This window comes from Apiospora marii, assembly GCF_038362585.1.
Source record: "Apiospora marii strain CBS 49790 chromosome Unknown utg000009l_segment0_segment0, whole genome shotgun sequence".
Lineage (NCBI taxonomy): Eukaryota > Fungi > Ascomycota > Sordariomycetes > Amphisphaeriales > Apiosporaceae > Apiospora > Apiospora marii.
In genome coordinates, this window is record NW_027117381.1 from 322,009 (window position 1) to 345,709 (window position 23,701).

Below are 23,701 nucleotides of genomic sequence, written 5' to 3' on the forward strand. Positions count from 1 at the left end.
TCTCTTTTTCCCATCACGTTTGGTTTCGTGCGAATGGAGTAGTCGCACTTGATTCATGACTGAAGAAGTTGGGCGGTAACTACAGTAATGATAGCGCCTTTCGTGGCGATGAGAACACACAGCCGACGAAACTCAACCCACACCATGTTCGCATCCCAATCCGGCCAGCCCGCTGCTGCCGACGAAGATATCAGGGCCCAGGCCCAGCACGGCAAGATGGGCGCGAGAACACTCGCGCCCATTCTGGTCTACCAAAATGTCCCCCAGGAGAAGCGCTTCCAGCCCGACATCACTCCCAGCGACCCCAAGTGGAAGGAGATGCTGGCCTACTTCAACACCATCATGAGCACGCCCGGCGTCACCTTGGACGACATCCTGAAGGACCACTTCATCCCCCATGAGCTTCGCTTGTTCATGCCGACCATGGACCAGCCTTTCGCCTCGTGGCAGCAGAGGGACACGGAGCTGTTCAAAAGGACGCTTGAGACACGCTTCAAGGGCGTGCTGCCCACGCTGCCCATGAAGATGACCATGCTCTACTTCGGCCTCCCGGTGGCCCCCATGAAGCTCGGCAGGAACCAGTACGTGACTGCGGGCGACTTGGACGATCCCATGGAAGATGTCGTCATCGAGCGAGACCCGCTTGCCTTCCTGGACGACTACAAGCAAAGGTGCTACGGCCTGCCACCAAACGGTAAGTCACACCAAAAGCGATGTGTGCGTCTATATCATGAGCCAATTGGCATCTGACCCAAGCATAGAAGTTAAATATATTCCCTTGACCTCCAATCCCCAACACGAGGAATCAGAGTCTCTCGGTCTCCGTGGTGGACTCCTGGAGGAGGACGATATGGAGATGATCGAATCCCAGTCCCAAGACGATGAAGACCTGACATCGCAGCCTCAGGACGGCTCTGCGGTGGAGCTCGGTCTCCGAGGCGGTAGCAGCAGGACGAAAAGGTATGAAGACTGAGTTCCGCTATCAAGTCGAACGGTACTGACAAACAATACAGCTTCAGAATGTTCAGCCGTCAGGGCCAGGCTGATGTAGAAGAGGGGCCTGAAGGCCTGTCCGATGGAATAAACCAGCTGTTATCTCTCGTTCCTGACGGGCGAATGGTCAGGCTCGTCTTCACCATACTCACGACAGAGGGTGGACCTACCGAAATCGAATCTGTAATTGCTTCGCCCACCACACCTGAAACAGTTATCGATAATGCCGGCCTGAACCAACTCATGGATTACATGAAAGGTCAAGAGTACGGAAGGGTATTTGTCCGCCTGCACGGCGAAGCTGCACCAGACACGTTCCAGCCCAAGCCCCTGGATGGTGGCATCGCCACGATTACCGTCCAAGATGATGACGGTCTGGAGCAGGTCGCGTATCTGCGAACCGCCTCACGGCCCAACCTGAGCCACAGCGTCACCGACTATGCACCCGGCTACCAACAGACCCTGAGAACCTTGATCGACTCGCACCACCGATACATCACCTTTCCCAATGTGGCGGGGCCGGATGGACCTGTCACCGCCTACAGCTGCGAAGATATTCCCCAGCAGCTGATCTCGGACATGGCCACCCATCCTTACTGCAACATCAAGGCCATCGTCTCCGCAATTGACGAAAATATCGTCCCTATTATTGTGCCCGACAGTCAGCACCATCACTCTTCGAGGAACTACATCGAGATCTTCAGGCAAGACGTGGGGGACGTGAGAACGTTGCACAAAGTCGTCAACTTTGCTCTGTCCCGTCAATCTGGTCAAAGCAACAACCCCACGGCACTGCACGTTTACTTCCCGGGACAGAACTTCCAGAACAGCAATGCGATGCCCGACGTGGTGGTTGGCCTTTCGGGTAGCCTCCCCACCCAAGCTTCCATGCAGGAGTGGCACGAGAAAGTTGGGGGGGCCAAATACGACACCGAGGGAGGCTTTTCCATCGTTGTCCAGCCGTGGTATGATACCTACCTCATGTCCGTACCCAAATCCATGCAGAAGACGGCGCAATACAAGCCTACGGAGATCCGCCTGCACGAGTGCCACCTGGACCTGTTCAAACTGAAGGTCGAGACCTCCTTGTACCCCAGCCACTACAGCCCTCAGAACAAGGAGCATACCATTATCATCGAGGACGATGTCCGCAGCTCCCGCCACATCATCACTTCCGACAGCACCGACCAGGACTGGCAGCGCATTCTTCGTCGACTCATGTCCCAGAATCTTGAGGTTACCTTGAGGAAGGGAGACCGGGAGTTGAGATGGAGTAAGTCTTGTTTTCCGCTACCCTTATTCGGCCCCAACGAGTGACGTATGCTGACCTATCTGTGCGACTAGATGCCGACGAGAACTCCTACTGGGGCCCATGCTATAATCGAGCCCTTTTGAACTATGTCTCGGCCGGGAATCTGAATGCCCTTGCTGGTAGCAGCGTCTTCCCCACGTCGGTGAAGAGCGATTATCTGGGGCCCGATCCTTCCCACGCTGGTTCTGTCGGCACAACCAAGACGTTTGGGACATCCAAGAGCCAGGAGGTGGCCGATGCTCTTTACCAAACCTACTCGTCCCGGCTCAACGACTTCATGGAAATGAAGGGGACGGACCACAGCATGCGAGACCTGACGGTTTGGGAGACACCCAGCATCTTCACCAACCCGATGAAGCCGGTCATGCCTCTGCACGCCCCACCCCTGGAGTCGGTCATCAGGACCGGGCCCGATGTCCCGGCCATCACCTTGGGCATGCGAACGCCTACAGAGATGGCCCGGCTGGAGCGCGAGGTCCATAGCCTACGCGGACAGCTGTTGGACCGGATCCGGGAGTGCCCTTACAACGACTGCGACAGACGGTTCAGCTACATGGACACGCACGGCTTCGAGAGGCACATCAAGTACGAGCACAGGATCCTGCAATGCGCTCTCTGTATTGCCTTCGATACCTCGTCCGGCGGGGATATCGCCCTTGACCGGTCGTTGATGTACATGGACCGCAGCCAGATCCTCGTGCACATTGCCGAGGCGCACGGCCTGCACCTCCAGACGTTCGCCCGGAACCCCAATTGCGACCCCAACTGCGACAAGGGGTCCCGAGTCTGGGAGGAGGCGACGCCGGAGCAGAAGCAAAAGATCCGGATGGTCCTGTTCCCCTACTGCGGCAACTGTGGCCGCCAGGAGGTCAAGCTCAGCGACCCGGAGGACATGCTCCACCACCACTTGCACTGCCGCGGCAACGGCAAAGACAGTAGAAAAGACCTCAAGCCTCACCCATTCTGCCAGGTTTGCGGGGCCCAGTCCGTCTTGACCGCGCACGGGCGCCAGTGCACGAACAATGCGTGCGGCACCCACGACCCCGAGGCCACCTGCAACGCCAATTGCTGCCGCAAATGCGGCTTCGACCTGTCCAACTGCTCGCCGATGTACCGGGCCCAGCACGGCCAATTCTGCCAGCCCCTGCCAGGCTATGTCGAAACGTACAATAAGAGATACTGCCCCTTCTGCGGCGTACTTGTAGAGGGCTTGGAGGCGGAGGCGAGGGATGCGCACATCTGGCATTGCAAAAACCGGCCGCAGCCGAAGCCGCAAAAGTGCCCCGTCTGCGACGTGCCGGGCGCGGCGTCGACAATGCTGATGTACACGCCGCAGGAGGTCCAGGCCCACCTCGAGACGTTCCACGACAGCTCCTCGCACTGCCCGTGGTGCGAGACGCACATGCGGAGCCAGAAGACGGGCAAGGAGTGGGCCGACGCGGCCAAGCAATGCCACTTTGCCCATCACATGGGCCAGGTCTCGCCCTTTCCCGGGGCCGGGGCGGACGAGGGCGGCTGCGGCGGCGTGCCCGGCGCCCAGTGCCCCTACTTCCACGAGTGCGGCGCCCACACCGCGGACATGAGCGGCGAGCAGTGGGACCACCACATGGAGCGCCGCCACCCCGGCCACGCCTTCTACCCCAACGGCATGCCGAACCCGAGCCGGACCGGCCCGCCGCCGAGCTACGGCGGTGGGAAGGGCAAGGGTCTGCAGTATTACCGAGACAAACACGCCAAGGCCCTTGCCACCAACGCGACTCGTCCTGCCTCGTCGGCCACTACGGCTCCTCGCCCTACATCCTCGGCCACCACCGCAGCGGCGCCAACGACGGCGGCCGCTCCCAGCAACAAGAAGCGTCCTCACTCTTCTGGCGGTTCTCCTCCCGCCAAGGAGCTCTTCGGCAAGGACACGTGGGGCTCCAGGACCATCACGGACGAGGACGAGGGCAGCGAGCCGACGCTGCAGAGTAATATCGACAACGCCTACGGCAAGCGGCGCAAGGTTGCGTTCGAGGAGGAGCCGACGACCTATTCCGCACACCAGGACACCGAGACCTCGTTTGGGGGCGAAGGCGAGGTCGAGGACGAGAGCGAGGTCGGGGATGAAATTGCTGAGCTTGAGGAGGCTTACGTGAATACTCAGCAGGAGGACTACGAACAGGGGCAGGAGGATGTGGAGATGGATGTGGATATGGCGCCTCCACCGCAGCCGCAGACGCAGGCGCCGCATGTATCACAGGCATCGCACGCACCGCCCGCACCGCCGAAGAGTCCGAGGAATGCGAAGAAGCCGACGATTCAGCCGCCGGTCCAGCCGCCGGCGCGCGACCAGGCCGCTGATGGTGGCAGTCCTGACACTCCTGCGAGCATGATGAGCGACATGTATCCGGATCCGGCGCAGACGCAGGCACCGCATGTATCGCACGCAACGCACGCAACTCAGGCATCCCAGTCATCACACGCACCGCCGAAGAGTTCGAGGAATGCGAAGAAGCCGACGATTCAGCCGCCGGTCCAGCCGCCGGCGCGCGACCAGGCCGCTGATGGCGGTAGTCCTGACACTCCTGCGAGCATGATGAGCGACATGTATCCGGAGCCGGCGCAGCGCAAGCCGGCCAAGTCGCCCAGGGCACCCAACGCGGCGACTGCTACGACTACTGCCTCTAAGCCGGCTACCTCCAGACCTACGAGCTCGGGAGCGGCTACCTCCAAGACTACGACCTCGGGAGCGGCTACCTTCAAGGATACGTACGTTCGGCCGCCTACGCAGAGTGGCGTGACCCGACCTTATGGCGTGGGTCCTAATGGTGAGTGGGAATGGCCCTGGAGGAAGTATCCACCCGCTCCGGGGTCCCCCGCGAAGAAGGGTGCCGTCACTAAACCTTCTTCAGGGTCGGCAACGACGAAAACGACCGGTTCACATGCACATGGTCCGGCGTCCCCGGCGAAGAAAGGTGGCGTCACTAGACCTTCTTCTGCGTCGGCGAAGACGACCGGTTCACACGCACACGGACCGACTCACCCGGCCAAGAGACCGCACGCGGAAAGTTCGTCGGTGGAGGTCGCGAGAGCGCTGATGGCGGAGAGGAGGGCGGCGGATGAGGCGGCGGCAGCTGCCCAACAGCTCGCTGCGGTGACGGAGGAGGAGGAGCCGCAGTGGAGTTGGGGGGAGGAGTTTGCGCCGGGGGCCACTACTGGGCAGGAACAGGAGCAGGGACAAGAGCAGGGACAGGAGCAGGGGCAGGTAGGGGGCCAGGAGGTTGAGCCGCAATGGAGCTACGGCGAGTCGATCACGCCGCCGCTTTGCCCGCCGCCCTCCTCGGAGAATGTCGAGGGTCTGCACATCGGGCCCCGGGGACCGGGCGAGCCGTACATTGTCAAGGTCACGAGGCGGGACCCGCAGCAGCAGCGCGCCACGACGGCGACGGCGGTAGTGACGAGCATCGAGGAGGAGGTGCAGCCGGCGGCCACCACAACGCGATCCGGTCGCAGGACTCGCCCAACGGCGGCTAAGATTGCGAGCGATGCGAATGCGGCAGCGGCGGCGACGACGACTCGGGCGTCTTCTCGCCGTCAGACGCCGGCCAAGTCGCCGGTCAAGACGGCGGCGCCTCCTAGTACTCGGGCGACCCGATCAACACCAGCACAGATCGAAGAGGTGGCGGAGGAGAAGGAGGAGCAGGCCAAGCCTGCGGTTCCTGCTCCTGCTCCTGGGACGAAGAGGCCTCGGGCGCCGTCGCCGCCTAGGAGGGGGCGGCCGAGGCTGTTTAAATGAGTAGGAAACGATCAAGCGTGAAGTGTGGAGGAGGAAGGAGAAGAGAGAAGGACACTGGATGGGGTTGGCTTGAGCAAAACCCCCCTTCCACCATATTCGTTCATTTTCACAATCATTCATTCGTTCAGATCTAGTGGTGGATTTCCTATGTCTTTCTTCATCACTCGTTTCGAGGCACGGTTTTGGGTCATGATGGCGAAAGCAAGATAGCTACATGCCCAAAGGGACAGGGAAGACGAAGTTGGGATTCGGGGATTAGGTTAAGGGATTGGGTTTACTGGGGTTTGTTTTGTCTTTAGATAGGTTCTAGGTAGTGTAATAATTGACGTGCGACTCCTCTATCCAAGTTTCCTCTATGCAAAAGTCTCAATCAAGTGCATGATGTGTGGTATACTTCTCGGCACCGTCGGTTGCTTGGCAATTACTAAAAATGGAAATGGGCGAGAAGAAGGAGAAACGAAGACGCGAAAATACATGTAGCTCGGCGTTATCGGCTGATCCGATTTGGGGGCCGGCCCGCGCGCATGTCTGTAGCTTTAAGTAGGTTTTGACACTCGAGCGAGGCGGCTCGGAAATGAAAATGATAATCCGGGGGTGGGTGCGCGTTGCGTGTAAAGTCAGCTTACGCCTCATGCATTAATGCATCGTTCATTTGTGGGCGTGATGTAATTGCGCGGCGTAAGCAGGTAGTGATGTATTATGTGTTGGCCGGATGGAGTTATTGTTGTCGTTGTTGGACGTTGGAGTGCCCAGCGGTTTTGCACGGGACAATCCGCGTGCGTCTCCATCTGTCAGCTCGGCCGACGGCTCGCTTCTTGGTTCTGCCTTTGGCTTTTTTGGTTGTCTGTCCCTGAAGAGGAAAGCGACGTGGGTAAAGGTGGGTCGGAGAAATCAATGCTGGCTGCTTTCAGTTGCTGCTGATTGGTCGCGAGGCTTCGGTTGGTAATTCGTCCTTCTTGATTGGCCAATTCAGAAGCCACCACGACCCCTGTCGTGCGCAAGCTCGGCCGCGGACTAGAGTCTTGGGGGCTTCGGTGTAAGTTCAGATATACGGGACGCCCGCCTATATAGGGGCCGTGGCTCGGCACTGCTTCGAGCAAAAGTTATTGCACTCTCTCATATCACATCATCCAACCTCACTGCAAGTATTAGAATCATCTTTTCTACATTGCGTATTTGTTCAATCGCAAAACGTCAACAACGACAACAAAGACCATTGGGGTACCGACCAAGCTGCTTTCAACAACACGAAAGAAATTTTGAATACTGGTGCCAGGCATTGCATCAAATCAAGCCTTCATTTTCCAAGTGCATCTTTCGGCTTCAGACGCGCCAAAACACCCGGATTGGACCACTCCCGCTCCCGCTTCCGGGCCAACTACACACCATCACACCACCATGACTTCACCATCCCGGAATCCGCCGGCCTCGTACGGCAGCACCCAAAACCGCCCCTACCTCTCCACCAAGCCCACATCAGACCTGGAATCCCTCACGCCCCTCCTCCACGGCAAGAAGAAAGAGCACCACACCAGCGATGAACGCCACACCAACAACGCCGACGTCCTGCGCGACATCATCATCGGCTTCGCCGACGGCCTCACCGTCCCCTTCGCCCTGACGGCGGGGCTCTCCAGCTTAGGCGACACCCGCCTCGTCGTCATGGGCGGCCTCGCCGAGCTCTTCTCGGGCGCCATCAGCATGGGCCTCGGCGCCTACCTGGCCGCCGCCACGGAGCTGGAGCACTACCGGAGCGAGGAGGCCCGGGAGCGCGACGAGGTCGTGCACAAGCCCGAGGCGGAGCGGCAGGAGATCTTTGAGATCCTGGGCGGGTACGGGATCTCGCGGCGGGCGGCGGAGCCGCTCGTCGAGGAGCTGGCCAGGGACCCGGCGGAGTGGGTGCGGTTCATGATGGACTTCGAGCTGCGGCTGGAGAAGCCCGACGCGAACCGGGCATGGGTCAGCGCCGTGACCATGGGGCTCAGCTACTTCATCGGGGGGCTGGTGCCCATGATTCCCTACTTCCTGATGCGGCGGGCGGCGGACGCGTTGTTTGTGTCCGTTGGAATTACGGTGGTGATCCTGCTGGTGTTTGGGTACATCAAGAACTGGGTCACGATCCGGAACAAGCGGGCGGGGGTCAAGGGGGCGCTGCAGACGTTGTTGATTGGGGCGCTGGCGGCGGGGACGAGTTACGGGATTGTTAGGGCGTTGAACTGAGGGGGTGGGGTTTGGGGTTGGTTGGTCGGTTGGAGAGGACTTGGTACAGGTCAGGAAGGATCGCAGGAAAGATCATCTTGTCATGGATGCTGGGCTTTAGAAAAATGGGTTACTTGGGTTGTTGCGTGGCGTTAGATCTGTTACCCCCCCTTGCCGGCATACTCTACTCCAACATAGACGGCGGCTTTTATGAGATACAAGCGTTTCTGGTTTCTAATCACTGAAGCATCTGTATAGCTTGCATGTGCTCAACGATATGTACATACATATTTCTCGATCCCACACGCAACACATGAACAAGCCTGAATTGGAGTAGATATTTTAAGGGCATTGCTGTTGGTCCTAATCCTAGGCCACAATACCATTCCTCGCCTTGGAATCTGCAAACTCTGTTTCCAGGTTCATTTGCTGTCCATGATGAACCAACAATCGCTGTTGTGCTGGCCTCGGCAGACATGCCGGTAACAAATATCTGGCTTGTCACGTGGTGATTTCAAAGACATCTTTATCATCGGTGGAACAGCAATTATATTGGTCACGGCACATTTCAGCCATGATATGTCTCACGTTATGCTCTCGCGTTTTGCAGTGATTGCTACCATGCCAGCTTTTTCAGTGGCACCACCCCTTTTCTGGTCCATCAATAAGCCAAGTTTCTCCGAAACGAGCTACCTCCATAAGCAGTGGTTGGCCTGCCATTCTACATACCAACTACAGAAGAATACAATCCGATGTGGTGTAGTGGTTAACATTAGACGCTCTTCTGTGTCGCTAGCTTGCTTGATTAGTAACATCTGAAATAAAGAATCTCCATTTCATATCTGAGACTAAGTTGTTCCCCGGGCTGTTGTCGCAACCCGGGGTATACACCTGACACGATCCAGAAGCCGGAATTTCTAGAACTTTTGTGGTCTGCGGTCTGTGTCGCTAGCTGGCCTGATTAGTAACATCTGAAATAAAGAATCTCCATTCCCCGCATCGGAAACCTACTCTTCTCCCTTCCTCTCTTTTTTTTCTTCTCCAACCTACCTACTGACCGGTTCTATATCCTTGACGGTAGGCTTTTCATTTTTTATGGCATGAATTGCCGTATAACGAATTTGGCGTCGACGGGGTAGAAACCCATTCACCCCCAGGTTTGTCTAGGTCTTGAGATTGGCATCATCGCTTCTGCAAAGAAAACTAGGGCGCATGATGGGCCACATGCTACGTATTATACCAAAGTAGTCATTGGCAGGAAGGATGAACATGCCTCGCCAAGGATAAGCATTCCTAAAGCGAGCGCAGGCCTGGGAATCGGACCACACGAGAAAGGTGAAGCACCATGGCGGAGCAGCTGGAGACTGAATCGTCCCTTTGTTGACGACGCCCTGGTATGGGAAAGCGCAATGGAGCGAGGCCCGCTCAGATGACGGGCACCTTCGGTTTTTCCTGCCATATTTCTTCGAAACTTGAAAAGCTTGACGCAAGCGCCACCGTGAAGAGAATCTGACTAGCACAAATGGCAAACATGGGAAGGAACGATCGCATCCATGAACTCTGGAGCGGCTTTCAGCAGAAGGCGATTTAACGTCACTTTAAGATCCCCCCCCATTTCCCATTGCCAGAATTATTTTCCATCAAACCACCATCACCATCAGCCAAAAGCCAAGGACCTATCACTACCCATCGCCACAATTCTTTTCTATCAGACCAACATTACCACCAGCCGAAAACCAGGGGCCTAGTCATTACTACCCATCGCCACCTCCGCCATCACCATGTGCAAAGTCGAACAACACCTGTTTTACTGCCGTCTCTGCAACATCTGCTTCGAGGCGTGCTGGAACCCGGAGACATGGCAAGAATGCGACAGCTCTCTGAGCCGCTCAAGTCATTGCCCAAACTATGAACCGCACAAGACCCGCCATTACGGCCACGAGTGCCCACCTGGCAAGGGCTGCAAGAGGCCACCACAGCTGCGAGGGGTGTGATCTCGAGTACCTAGCCTGGGTGGTCCGCAGGAGGATGCCGGCATGGATGCGTGTATGTCAGCAGGCAGGCAGCGAGAGGGAGGGGGCGGAAACTTGCATGCTAGCATATTTGATAGTACCTTTACTTCCTCCCACCACGAGAGCCGGATGGAACATGGATGCGGGCGTAAGTGCGGACAGAGACAGATGGAATTCGTCATTCTTTCAAGAGAGATATTAGGCAGGAAGCTTTGGAACAGAGGCCGGGACGAGGCCAACTGGCTAGGTCGGGGAGACCCTGGTCACGTTGAGCTGGGTTATTCACTCCAACACATTGTTTAGGAGGACGGTTAGGGCTTATCCCCATTGTCGCATGATTGGGACTTAGACAATTGACCTTCTCTAAGTTATTCTTTTTTCTTCTCTTCTAGTGGCTACACCTTGTGATACTGCTGCCCCTTTCCTCTGCGTGCGCATCAACCCCAACAAGCAAATTGAGATGTTATCATGTTCGCCAATAGCAGCTCGTTTCAATGAACTGGACCGAATGTGATGACTTGCACACATAAGCCGTGACAAAAAGAAATGCTGCTCGGAGATCATGGCTGGATTCAAACCAGCGTTTCCTTGGTGCAATTTGCTGTTGCCCTCGGCGACATAACCACCATGCTACACGGCTCCATGTCTGCAACAAACACTCATGGATGCTGTAGAATTCGTCAACACCATATCATATGGCCAGCCTCTACTGTTACAAGACGGGACATGAGTGATGGGAGCTATCTTATCACCTTATGCAAATGTCACCTCAACAGATCGGAAAAGACGGTCGTCACGGTCACTACACAGTTTCCTGTTTGCATCTCACACTTCAGAATAGACCGTACCCAGAAGAAGTCACCTTCAATGGGATTTCAAAGAACACCCTGCTGCTTCTATGTAAAATACTTGGCTCACTCAAGGAAGAGGCTACACACAAGACTGGATGTTTGTAGCGCAATGAGCTTGTACCCGTAGAGGCCGCGCATTCCACACCCTCGGTACCTTTCAGAGGGCATTCAAAGGCATTGGTTACGATGCAAGGACAGGCTCCGATGAAGCTATTTGGCCCTCATTGATCTCAGCATTTCACATGCAAAGAGGATGCGACAATCGCACGTGATGAATCCAGACAATTGCATCTGAGCTCTTGCGGCACCTGAAAATAGCAACCAAAGTCAGTCGCATTGACATGAGGAGAATACTGTCAACCAAGGGCAAAAGACCAACCACCTCCCACCCGTAGAGTTCATGACAATGAGTGACGACCCCTGTAAGCCTTTATCAATAATGGATAAAAGATTTACAACATGGTGGTTCCGGATCGATTAATGCTCCCATTGTTATTTCTTAGGGGGGAATAATGTCAAGTCGCACAATGTTTGTTCGAAGTGATCGTACTGACAAAAGCAAGCCACGAATCAAAGGGAAAACTACCAATGTGATCAAAATCAACAACGACGGGCGAAAACGCTTTGGGAACTGCCCAAAGACCAATGATCGTGACATTGGTATATAACCCCCAGGACCCAGCCCGTCCTATCAAGAAATTTTTGAAATCTCCCAAACGCAATCATCCCACCATCGGACAACATCGACTTCACTTGTCAATCATCCACACGGAAAAGCGACCTTTATTTCTCGATCCGAACTTTCATCTCCTATCCTATCTCACCGTCTACTTGGCTTCTGAAACTGCTAACTGCCTAAAGACAGCTACCGAAGATGTGTACTGTAATCATTGATGTGTACCTCTGCAAGCATTGCAAGCGTGCAGTAGGTGAACCTACTCGACGCGAGCCCTCCTGGGAGCCTTGCGGCGAGAAGAACAACTACTCAAGCCGCTGCAAAAACTACAAGCCGATCCACAAGTACCACTATGAGGACACGTGCTATCCCGGTACCGGCTGCCAGGCTGCCTCCTCTGGCAACAGCGGCGGCAGCTCGGGCGACTTCAGTTTCGCCGAGATGCACTACAGTGCCAGACGTTGAGTGTTCCGCCCACTGGGGAACCTGCTTTCTTCACTCCGGTGATTTAACTCTAGTACCCTGCGGAACGTAGCTGATGAATTTCTCATCAAGGAATCGGTCACTTCTTCCGGGTCTTTGAACAAAACTGAAGAGAGCATACATTCGGGATTAACTATCCAGTTTCTCCTAGTAGCTTTGAGGAAAAAACACAGCGATGACCTAATATGACATTTTGTCTATAGGCCTTCCTCCTATGTTGCTAGGTACTGACCCTACCACAATAGCTTCGTCTGGCATCGTCGCACTATGCGGGCATTGCTATCGATGAGCTGCAGATGATTTTAAGTGGGTAGTCTCTCTCACACGAGCGATGAATACATACTTATTAGCGTAACCAACCCGTCTTCGAGAAGCACCGTGACCAAGTGATGGATGTGTGCGTGTAAAATTCTGATGTAATCAATTGAGCAGCCACGAGACGCATTTCAAACGTCCTCTTGAAAGAATAGCTTCCCGTATGTAATTGGTGACGAGTGCGGCAACCCTCGCTTGTGATGTCTCTGCTAGTCGTATGTGGCTAAGACCAGAGTCATGCCAAGGCCGTAGGGATTACCATGATTGACCAATCAGCAGCCACCCAGCATGCCCAATCCAGCAAGTGTTCACGCACCGCTCACGTTGTCCAACGGAGGGAAATCCAACGAAATCGTTGTGAGTTACCACTCATTGGCGCCTCCGGGAGCGAAAAGAGCCAACGTCAACTTCACTTCCTACATTCATGACTCCTGGTGCCTGCGTGACATGTTGTAGATAATCAATCGGTGGATTTTACGACGTCTAATTGACACATTTCATTTGTCATGGAATAGCACATATAAGGTCATCGCAATGAAACCGCAGTTTCTTATTCTATTTCAACTATGTACTGCGGAGAAACCCTCATCAGCAGTGACTTCAACATCATCTGATGTCCCTAGAGCTCATTGCCATCAATTCAAGTTTCCCAATCCAACCCAAGCAGCTCGCTCTTTCATCTCTGCTTCCATCGCATCAGCAAACTTGATGGCCACCATCGCAGCTATGTTTAGGCGTTGCTGCAATCCCGCAGCCCAGTCGCACTCATACTTCCTGTATCTCTTTTGGATCCCATCGCTTAGGCCTCGTATCTTGAATGCGCACCACGCGGTTTTGATGTCGAAGATGGTCCATGTATCCGTGTTACCGGCTTCCGGGAGAGGCCACTCACCACGCTTGGCGAGTGCTATCTGGAGGGTACCCAAAGCCACGCTTCGACAGACTTCATCCTCCACGTTTTGGCTAAGATGATGAGGGCACTTCTTGTATGTACCGAAGGCTTTCAATCCCATCAACTCCTGCATAAAGTCGTGTAAATCTTGACGCATGGATGTTAAGACTCTCAAGCGCTCACGTTTCCACAACGCTGTTCACTCGGGTTAGTTCGGTTATCATTGAAGTTTGAGTAAAGTAGCTGGTCGGCAACTTACGAATGTTGTGAGCCAGACTAAACTGTAGGCGTTCAAGATTTTCTCCATTAACTACCAAATTACCGTTCTCAATGTAGCTTGAACGGATGATGTGTTTGATCGATTCAGAAGCCAGGTTTCTATTACCCAGTCCGTAGGCGATGGAGAGTCTCTTGGCCAACTCACTTCCGCTGGCTGACTGGATGACCGGGGACCCAAGTGGCGCCTGGTTCAGGGACATGCCATCATGAACCCAGGACCGGGCCCTACCCTCTAGTAAGGAGAACAAGTTGTACTTCGATGCCATCTCGACAATCTCGTACACCTCCTGCAAACTCTGCTTGTTGGGAACCCTGCTGAAGCCAGCATAATGAGCAACGAGGAAGAGAAACTTCAGTCCAGCAGGTGAGGCATCCGGGAGGTGCTCAGTCCAGCCGACTTTGGATGTGCCGGGTTTGTAATTGTCGCTCTTGTTGTCAAACATGGCCCTGAAAACAGAGGACTTGCGAGACAAAGTTTTGTAGTCAACACGGAAGGCGACCGTCTTCTCGACGCTGAACAATGTCGAGTTCGACCCGACCAGATTGGCACCAACGACAAGGACAAGGTCACCTCCTAAGTCGTCGATGTCGACAATATTGTCCAAGGGTGCGTCACTACAGACGTTGGTCAGTGCCTGAGGGGAGAACGCGCATCTTAAAAAAAACAAAACAAAGCACCGCAATCGCGTAGGAACTTTTATTGATGAAAAGTAAATGGAACGGTTGACTTACGAGCTGATGTCTTCAACCTTGCGCTTCTCGCCAGGCTGAGGTGACGACGCCATCTTGCAGGTTTTCCGCTGTGTGGGTGGTTGTGGGTTGCGGGTTGGAGGAAGGTGGTTTGCACTTTGTGGTAGATGATGTGTTTGTGTTTTTGTGGAAGTGCGAATGAATTGCCCATATCGCGTGGGCAGCTTGGTTCCCACCTGGCCAACCAGCTGTAGCCTGTAGGTGTAGGTAGGAACCACGGTGCACCAGATAAGAAGCTCCCAGGCAGCTTCGAATTATTTGAGGCACTGTTTTCTGGTGCCCGGCTGGGGGTGTTTTGCGAGGTGGATGCCTGAGGCGGCCCGCCCAAGAGCTGCCTCTCTTCATGGTGTTATCGCCAGCGTTTCGTGTACTGGCTACTAGCAGCACAGCTTCGCAGTATGCCCATGAAACGGCCTTTCAAAGTACATACGTACCTATCGTCATCCAGATTTCATCACATACAAATTCCATAGCAAATGCATTCCATAGCCAAGCTCGGCACACGACCACACTCCATGCACCACCGCGTAGTAACAGAGCACCCATCCATTCGGGTGTGTCGAGTCACCGTTGATCGGGTCGCTGCCGTAGAGAAAGTCAAAGAGATGACATGCAAACCAAGATTGTCGCAAGGCGAACCCTCAATGTTCGTGCAGATCACGGATCAATATAGCACATTAAACATACCAACGTAATCTGGAAGACGGATCTCAATTGTTTACTGGGAAATTGCTATTGAATGCATTTTGCTAAGGGTCTTGTTCTGTCATCCTCCTTGACCCGTCTGTATCACCCATCCATTATGTATCGTATGGACATCCGCTCCTTCTCTTGTCCGCTTGATTCCTTGGGCATCGTAGTATTATGACTATGGTCGTCTCCCTTGCTCTCCTGCTCGAGTTGGGGGTCAATCGGTGACGATCTCCCGAGAGTGTAGCTTCTTCTTCTACCATCGTCGTCTTCTAGTTTGATCTTTTGGTCCTCTGCTTCTGCCGCCGCCGCCGCTTCAGCCGCCGCCGCTGCTTCAGCCGCCGCCGCTGCTTCAGCCGCCGCCGCTGCTTCAGCCGCCGCCGACGCTTTTGCTGCTGCTGCTGCTTGCCTGCAGGGTTCGCACTCGAAGTTGAAGTGAATGAGGTAGTTGGGGACGAAGGCGGGACACGCCTTGTCGTACGTGAAGCCGATCTCGCAGGTCCTCCAGGTCGGGACTCGTTGGTTCATGTCTATGTAACGCAAGCACTTGCGACAGTGCCACTTATCGATGTCGACGGTGCACATGATGTTTGCGGCTCGGCGGTGAGGCTGGACGATGCGGTTGGGCTATCTGCTGTCTTAATGGGTCCTGATGGGAGATAATAGCGACGGTATAAGATAGAATGTGATAATGCAATGATTTCCAAAGAAGCGTGAAGCTCAAGCGATATTTGCAAGTTGTTGTTCTGGTTGCGTGGTGTTCCTCACCTGTTGATGGGATGCAGACATGTTGTGGGTGGGTCTTTCTGAGAAGAGGGAAGGAGCCCTTGACAAGCAACAAGCATCCCGAGAGGAAGGAAGGAACACCCGCGTGGCGTTGATCTTGCTGTGAAGGTGACATTTTGAAGTTGCAAGTTGGTGTACACTGTCAGAGGCATTTTAACGTCGCTGTCAATGCGATGGGCGTTCGCAATGAATTGGAATGGTCGGTTGACAACATCTTCTTCACCTCTTCGCCTTTCCATAATGTCTCCATGTAATCATACAACTGCGCATTCTTGTATACCTCCAGCATTCACAAGGAACTTACTGTAGCGGTAAGCTGGGAGAAACACATCAAGATATGAAAAGTGCAAAATATCTCTCTCTATCAGCTACCTAGCGTACTTACAGCCCCCTTCGACATGGAGAAAGTCTAGCGATAATGCAGCCTAGCAGTCTCAGCCAAATTACCTCCGTTGCTGTTCTCGCCACTGCCGCTCCCGCTCCTCCTGGGCCTGCCGCTGCTGTTCAAGCTGTCGCTGACGCCGCTCTTCACGTTCGCAATTATCACACTTATACTCGTAATGCTTGACGTTCTGGCAGTAGTAGTTGGGACACGCTTCGTCGTATGTGGGGCCGACGTCGCACAGGATCCAGCTGTTGCCCCTATAGCCGGAGTCGACATTGGCTCGGCACCACGCATTGGCGCAGATCCACAGGTCTCTGATGACGTAGCACATGGTGATGATGCTGCTGATATTTGCCTTTCTGTACAGTGTATAGAATAGAGGATGGTGATATTATCTTCTCTGGTGTTTCGTGATAGGTTTGGCTTGTTTAGCTGGGGTCTACAAATAGCCCGAAGCTTTTGTTGTACTATGAGGAAAAACGTCGAGACAGGTGCTGATGATTTTGTAAGATGCCTTATATAGGGATTCCTTTTGATCTACATACTCACTGTGATGCGCGTTGAAACTGGTGTGTTATGACGCTGCGGCATGGATTTTGACACACTTTGTCCGCAGTAACCCGCCTATCGGCAAGGCACTTACATCACTGTCAGGACATCGTGGGCAAGAATGTAGTCAGTCAGAATGTGCAATACACAAAGGTGAGAAATAATACAACACGGTCGTCTAGATCGTACGACGCCCGCCAAGTACATGTACCCCGTCCGATCAGGCAGCAACCATGGGTACAAATACCTGCCTTTCTCGATACGGTTCCCAGTCCAACTTCATCGTCGTTCAAGAAACATCATTGCGCCATCCCAACAACCCTCGTTTTTACCAGTCGCATCATGGCTCGTACCAAGCAGACGGCGCGGCAAGGTGAAGCCCACCAAAACCTGGACACGGTTTCACCTCCCACTGAAGCAGAAGTGGCCGACGTGGTCCGTAGATCACGATGATATGCATGTAGGCCCACTGACGGGCCTGCCCATACGGAACGTTTCCCTAGGGAGAACGGTCGAGAACCCGGAGCAAGCCGCCAACATGATTGGTGAGTGTGCCCGTCGTCTGCAATCCCAGACGGACTACTTGTTGGCTCACCCCAACTTATTCAGCTGTGTGAAATGACTAGACAGATTTGGCTTCGCTGGATGCCTTGAAGAACTTTCTTTCATCGCATGCCTGCGCAGAGTTCCTACGGGACCTCCCTCAATAAGTGACTCACAGACTTCTGATATCGACTCGGGCTGCTCAGCACTATGTCAGCTAACCTTGAATAATACGTCCCCCTTCTCCCCGCCTCCATGTTTCCTCAAATTGAATAGCCCCTTTGCGTCCCGACCGCGCAGGTGACGGGCCGCGTAACCTTTACGACTTTCGTTGCCCTGTGAGAAGTCGAGAACACGAAGGAGATGTATAAAGACGTTTTCCAAAGCGCTTTTTCAATGATCGTCCCGCGCGGCTCCGAGTTGATAAGTGCCGGCACCGCCAGTGGTCCCGGTTCTCGGCGGTGTGGTTCTTTGTGCTGACCGAGGACTGCTGGACAGAGGGGAAAAAAATGCTTCCTGGCAAGCTGGGGCGAGACCAGCAGTAGAAAAAGGAGAGGGAGCCAGTGCCAGGGGCAGGGAGGGACCATATTTTGCCACTCCTCACCTAACATGGCGGCACGCCGGAGCAGGAAGAGACATTAGCAGTCGACCCGCTGGCGAGGGAGTCGTGGTGCCAGCATGTGGCGCGATTGATGCCGCTGGCTACGGCCTGGGTACAGGAGCGCTGGAGAATTCGAGACATTCTGCCGTTCCTCCCCCCTGGGCCCGAGACGAGTCCAGAGGATGTGGGTGAGTTGAAACAACACGAATGATTTATGGGGAAATTTCTAAAAGCGAATGGCTTCGAGCCCAGTGAGCAGTGACAATGAAGCCTTGAGCCAACAATTGGAGTCGACCGTTATTCCGATATTTATTTTGGGGTTAGGTAGGTAAGGCTGCGTAGTCTAAGCTGGGCGAGTTGATGAGATGCGAGCCGCATGCATATGCAGGTTAAATCGCGTCCCATTCGCTCCGATTCTACAGTTTGGCCCCCCCAGATGTTGGTTGATAGCCAATTAGAAAGCTTGTGTTGTCTTTTAGGGTCGGGATAAGTGGCAGGCGGTGCACGCCAAGGCACCTTGACGTGGGTGTCATATTGGTTTAAGCTGACTGCAGGACTAGCGGCTGCCGTGGAACTGTTGCCGAATGCAGCAAATCCACTCAGCATCAGGCGTTACTGTGCGGACAAGCTTAAATTATGAGGGACAAATTTTGACGACGTAAGTGTCTGATGTCAGGAACTGAGCAGATCCAGTGTGCGATGTCCTCCATAGCTGGAAAAGAAACCACATACAATCATGAATGCTATATATTGTCCAAGGGTTCCCTCCTGTCTCCTAAAGAACACTTCCTCCTTGTTATGTCTGTTTCTACACTACATTCCATATTTGCATGCTCATTGAACACTAAGCAAATCCTGTCTGTTATATTCGTCTTATACGTCTTTTGGTATACATCTATATACACACTCGATCAAGACAGCAAACTTATTCATACGGCACTACCTCCAAACACCCAAAACTCTTCCTGCAGCCAATCAGCCCGCCATGACAAAAAAGCACTCCTCTAAGACATCGCAAGTCCAATTTCCCTTATGCCAATGATATCATACATACCGTTCGCACCTTAGTCGTCTATGTCCCTATGTACTGACCCTACACCCTGTACTCAAGCCAAACTGCTGGCTCCAAGAAGCCCCAGGAGACCACCCGCAGCGCCGGTGCCGCAAGTGACCCGAAGACCAAGGCAAGTCATATCCTTACTTGGACCCCCTATTGAGATAACACCGGCCACGACTGACCAATACGCAGGACAAGAAGAAGGACGACGTCCCCGTCGAGCTCTGGGGCGTTGGGGCGTGGTGTGATGGCATGCCTGAGCCCGAAGAGTACAAGAAGCCCAAGAAGCCGGCCCAACCCAGAGACTGATATTAGGCGCTGATCATGACGTCTGAATCAATTAACGTCACGTTAAGGGGCGTACTTCACTTAGTTGTAGGAAGGTATGCTGGTATACGGATGTCACCGAGGCAAATGCGATCTTATTTAGGAGTCTCTTGATTCAATCTATGATTTATGATTATCATCGACTATGTTACTGGTCAACCTCGGCCCTTACTACGTTGACCTGAGTAAGACCTATACCATACCATACCAAATACCCTATCCTTTGCATAAAACATCCGACCATATACACCAGAACCATTGATATAAACACTCTGTGAAACAAAGGATATCTCGGAAAACCCAAACGCAAAAAATCAAGCCCATCTCCAACTCGATAGCACCGAGCAACACATGCCCATCATATAGTACAAGCCCCCTGCAACACCCCGGGCACATCCAATTCCATTGGCAGCTCACTCACTTCTTATTCCTCGACTCCTTCTGCGCCGCCTGCACCCTCTCATGGCACTTCGCCAAGTCGAACTCGACCCGGTGCCAAGCCGTAGCCAGGTTGCCCCTTAGGTTGAAGATGCTCTTGTAGCACTGCGGCTGCGTGTTGTACGCATCGTCGGTAGCCTTGACCACAAACGTCGTCTTGGCCTCGTGCTCGTCCCCCTCGTGCTCCAGGGGCACGGCCCCCTCGTACGTCCACCGCTTCCAGCACCACGCCTTGCTGCCCTTCTCGTGCGCCGAGTCGTCGATGAGTTTGGCTTGGTCCCAGTGCTTGCCGTTGTCGAGGCTAATGTCGACACGCTGGATTTCGCGACCACCGCCCGAGTAGGCGTAGCCCTCAATCTGGATCAGGTTGTTGCCGGCGGCATCCTTGGCCTTCTCCTGCGGGACCGTCTTGGACTCGGGCTCCGGCTTTAACCGGGTTCGGGTGATGGCGCTGGTGATGGGCATCTCCTGGATCGACTTGTACTTGTCCCAATCGAGGTTCTTGACCTCGTTTGGGCCGAAGCACTTGTAGTCGCGCCTCTGCCAGCTGGTGCTGCTTTCCTCGTCGGAGATCACGATCTTGTTTACCCATTTGACACATCGAGCCGCAACAGTTCCAGGGACAATAACCCGGACAGGAAACCCGTGGTCACCGGGTAACGGGAGATCATTCATCTTGAATGCCAGCAGAACATCACCGCGGGGATCCAGGATGGATCGGATGGGGACACTGGCACCATAGGCTTCTAGACCGGAGAATTGAACGTGCTGCGCATCCTCGGGCGGGTTTTCGAAGGAGAAACCGGCATCGGCGAGGACATCGCGGAGTCGAACTCCTTCCCATTTCGCGCAACTGATAGCGCCTGAGCCCCACTGGAGCCCGTTCGTCTTGCTGGCATGCTCCGTCATATCCTTTCGCCGATTGCCGGAGCACTGCAAAACCGCGGTAATAGCATGCTGCTTGAACCTGGCCTTCAATTCGCCAACCGTGTAGGTCCGCACATCGCCGTCAGGAAGTTCAATAGTAATGCCATGATTGTCGCCCGTCTCGTCCTCAACGACCGGGACCCACATGTGGTTGCGGACATAGAAGACATCGTTGGGGGTCAGGAAATGCTCAGCCAGGTCCTGGCCCGCCGTCTCGGCGTTGCAGGGTTTCGACGTCAACTGTCTGAGCCGCGGGCTTCGCACAGGGTCTGCTTCAAAGGGATCTTCGATGGTGTCCATGCGCGGGCGGCCATTTTCCAGGTCGTCCGGATGTACCTTTCCGACGCAGTATTGTTCCAGGATTTCGCGCACATAGGGGGTCTTGTGAATGGAGAATATGTCCCAATACGGCTCGATGCTGCCGCCCGCGGCGCGCAAGATGACCTCGCCGCCGGGGTGAGCAGGGATCCAATCGGTTATGTTATAGACCTTGTCCTCGTAGATGACCCATGGTTGCGACGATTTGGGACCGTGCTCCTCCTTGATTGTAGACAGTCTGTATCTCGGGACACCATCTTCTACCGTAATATTCGTCGGCTCGTGGGGCGCCGCATCGGGTATGTCGTCTGGCGAAGAAACTGGACCGCCGGTGACTGGCTGGAAGACAGAGAGGAGCACAGTGAGCAGTCCGCCGCCCGCAGCCAGAACCGGAAGTGGGCCGATGCGGCGCGAACTCGACGAAGGTCGTGCGGAAGAAGACTGTCGTTCAGCAGATCGGAAGGCAGAGCGGTAGGTGAAAGTTCGCACCGGAGACGCGACGAATTGGCGCGATTCGGAAGCCAGGAAGGATCGCGCGGCAGGCGTCGGCCGTCTTGCGAGCTTCAAGAGCTCCCGACCGATTTGACGAGGAACCGGGACGGACATAATCGAGAGCTAATGTCGGTTCGTTGATCTGAATCCAGATCGGATCTTGGTAGAATAGGTCAAGACTCCCCTCGGGGCAAGTCCATAGTCGTGAAAAAGGTCGACTGGCCGCTCTCGAGTGGCAATGGGCAATATTTCTGAGAGGGTCTCGGTAGTGGATGTCGTCAGCGGGTAACTGCGGCGGGACCCTGAGTGGAATGTGGAATTTAGCAGCTTTTGCAGAACCCGGCCAATTGGTAGCGGTGTGGGGTACGCTGGTAGAGTTCGCCCATTAATTGGATCAATGGACAAAACTTCGGTTGTTAACGAGCTCAAATTTGCACAGCGGATGTTGTGATACTTGTAGAAGTTGACGACAGAGGCGCCTGAAATGGCAACACTTGTTGGACCCTTTTGGGGAAGCAGGGGCGTGTAAGTCGGAGAAAATATCGGTCAAGGCGCTGAGTGGCGCGTTGGAGATTTGGGGAAGTCCTCTGCTTTGCGATAAGAGCCCGCAGATGGTGGTCGCAATCCAAAGCACGCAACCAAGCACGCAATGCCTCAATCAGATCGAAAGAAGAAGGAGAAGGACAAAAACCCACCGGGAGGCGAGCGCCTGCATTTTATTGCCTGTACGATGCGAGGCACTGCGACACAATCACGGGATGCCCAAGCCGACGGCAGCCAATTGCCCGTGTCACTTGACGCATGCGCTGGATTGGCACGTTGATAAGGGATAAGGTTCAGCTTTGTTTCGTTTGCTGGCTTCGTGTTCCTGCATCCTGGGAAGGATGGAGCGGTTTTGAATCAATAGCAATTTGAGAAACCAGCAAAAGCAGGCCTGAGCCGGCACATACCGACGATTGCCGCCCCCCGAGCTCGCCCAATCTGGCCTAACCTTCGCCTTGTGGATGGGCCATTTGCTAATGCGTACCTAAAAAGAATGCGCTTTCGGCCCCGACCCCGGCTTGGCCAGCAAATCCGCTCGAGCACCTGAGATGGTTCTGACACGTTCGGGGACCCCAATGGACCCCCGTTCGCCGTTTTTCTTTCCATCTAGCAGGTCCGATGTGGGAACTGCTGCACCCACCTCGCCGACGTCAAGGTCGTACGCCGGACTGCCCAACGACAGACGCCCTCATGCCCGCATGCCTGCCCCGCAACCAACCGAGTCATAAGTCTTCCCCACTCGTTTCATTCCCCCTGTTATGAAAGTCGCTCGAGGGCTCGCGACAGCACTTTTACCCGCCGTTTCTCTCGCAACTCGGCCAACTCGGCTACGTGGCATTCAATTGTCATGCGCATTGGCTACTGCCCGTCCATGATCGCGAAGGACAGCAAGCCCAAAGGTCATGGCAATTCAAGGCTCGTTCCAGGGCAAAGGTAGGTCCGCTCTGGCTCTTGATATGGGTTCACACAGTTCTCTTCTGTCTCCTCGCAGTGGATTCTTGGGCGCTCTGGAATCGCCCAAGACATAACGCTGCACAAGACTCATGAGGTTAGCTTGAATGAGCCGCTGGAACTCTTCCTCACCCAGACCCCAGTCATCACCCTACTGTTGCGGCCTTGCGTTGCCCCGCCTCGGCATATATCTCATCCATCCCACCACCATCCAAGTCAAAAGTGCGATAGGTGGCCGGTGAGTGGTCGGGTCGCCCAGCCAGCATCTCGCGCAGTACGTCGGGAGTGTTGGCCCAGCTGCTGCTGTCTCCGCTGGGCTGCCCCGAAGCTGCGCACGAATCAGGTTAAATGGTCGGGAGACTCCTCCGCCCAGGTTCCGGCACATGGCTTCGAGATTCTGCTGGCCGATGCCACGATAGTCTATCAGGAACAAGCAGCGTAGGTGTGTCCAGGAACCCGCTGCCTCTGCGAGGACGGGCCCCAGGTCTTACGGGCGGTCGTGCCTCCTAATCATCTGCATTCCCCTCGATTTTGCCCCGGTAGTTAGAGGGTTACAT

General features: G+C 54.6%; 8 protein-coding genes across 8 annotated transcripts; 4 read left to right on the forward strand and 4 right to left on the reverse strand.

The window, feature by feature from the left end:
* Positions 1–144: 144 nt before the first annotated feature.
* On the forward strand, positions 145–6,080 carry PG985_011598 (uncharacterized protein; the record flags this gene model as incomplete). Its single annotated transcript, XM_066831365.1, has 5 exons — positions 145–694; positions 762–960; positions 1,014–2,266; positions 2,338–5,112; positions 5,197–6,080. 5 exons carry the CDS (start codon positions 145–147, stop codon positions 6,078–6,080), a joined length of 5,661 nt encoding a protein of 1,886 aa, XP_066679415.1.
* Positions 6,081–7,478: 1,398 nt separating this feature from the next.
* On the forward strand, positions 7,479–8,300 carry PG985_011599 (uncharacterized protein; the record flags this gene model as incomplete). Its single annotated transcript, XM_066831366.1, has 1 exon — positions 7,479–8,300. One exon carries the CDS (start codon positions 7,479–7,481, stop codon positions 8,298–8,300), a length of 822 nt encoding a protein of 273 aa, XP_066679416.1.
* A 3,716-nt stretch (positions 8,301–12,016) lies between these two features.
* PG985_011600 (uncharacterized protein) lies at positions 12,017–12,283 on the forward strand (the record flags this gene model as incomplete). The annotated part of the gene is made up of 1 exon (XM_066831367.1): positions 12,017–12,283. One exon carries the CDS (start codon positions 12,017–12,019, stop codon positions 12,281–12,283), a length of 267 nt encoding a protein of 88 aa, XP_066679417.1.
* A 968-nt stretch (positions 12,284–13,251) lies between these two features.
* PG985_011601 (uncharacterized protein) lies at positions 13,252–14,572 on the reverse strand (the record flags this gene model as incomplete). Its single annotated transcript, XM_066831368.1, has 3 exons — positions 13,252–13,703; positions 13,768–14,402; positions 14,520–14,572. The coding sequence occupies 3 exons, from the start codon at positions 14,570–14,572 to the stop codon at positions 13,252–13,254; spliced, it is 1,140 nt and encodes a 379-aa protein (XP_066679418.1).
* A 754-nt stretch (positions 14,573–15,326) lies between these two features.
* PG985_011602 (uncharacterized protein) lies at positions 15,327–15,812 on the reverse strand (the record flags this gene model as incomplete). The annotated part of the gene is made up of 1 exon (XM_066831369.1): positions 15,327–15,812. The coding sequence occupies one exon, from the start codon at positions 15,810–15,812 to the stop codon at positions 15,327–15,329; it is 486 nt and encodes a 161-aa protein (XP_066679419.1).
* A 644-nt stretch (positions 15,813–16,456) lies between these two features.
* Positions 16,457–16,729, reverse strand: PG985_011603 (uncharacterized protein; the record flags this gene model as incomplete). The annotated part of the gene is made up of 1 exon (XM_066831370.1): positions 16,457–16,729. One exon carries the CDS (start codon positions 16,727–16,729, stop codon positions 16,457–16,459), a length of 273 nt encoding a protein of 90 aa, XP_066679420.1.
* Positions 16,730–17,131: 402 nt separating this feature from the next.
* Positions 17,132–19,457, forward strand: PG985_011604 (uncharacterized protein; the record flags this gene model as incomplete). Its single annotated transcript, XM_066831371.1, has 4 exons — positions 17,132–17,492; positions 17,934–18,279; positions 18,514–18,529; positions 19,341–19,457. Coding segments are annotated over 4 exons (840 nt in total), but the record flags the coding sequence as incomplete, so codon positions are not given.
* Positions 19,458–19,892: 435 nt separating this feature from the next.
* On the reverse strand, positions 19,893–21,764 carry PG985_011605 (Sulfite oxidase; the record flags this gene model as incomplete). Its single annotated transcript, XM_066831372.1, has 1 exon — positions 19,893–21,764. The coding sequence occupies one exon, from the start codon at positions 21,762–21,764 to the stop codon at positions 19,893–19,895; it is 1,872 nt and encodes a 623-aa protein (XP_066679422.1).
* Between the last annotated feature and the right edge of the window lie 1,937 nt (positions 21,765–23,701).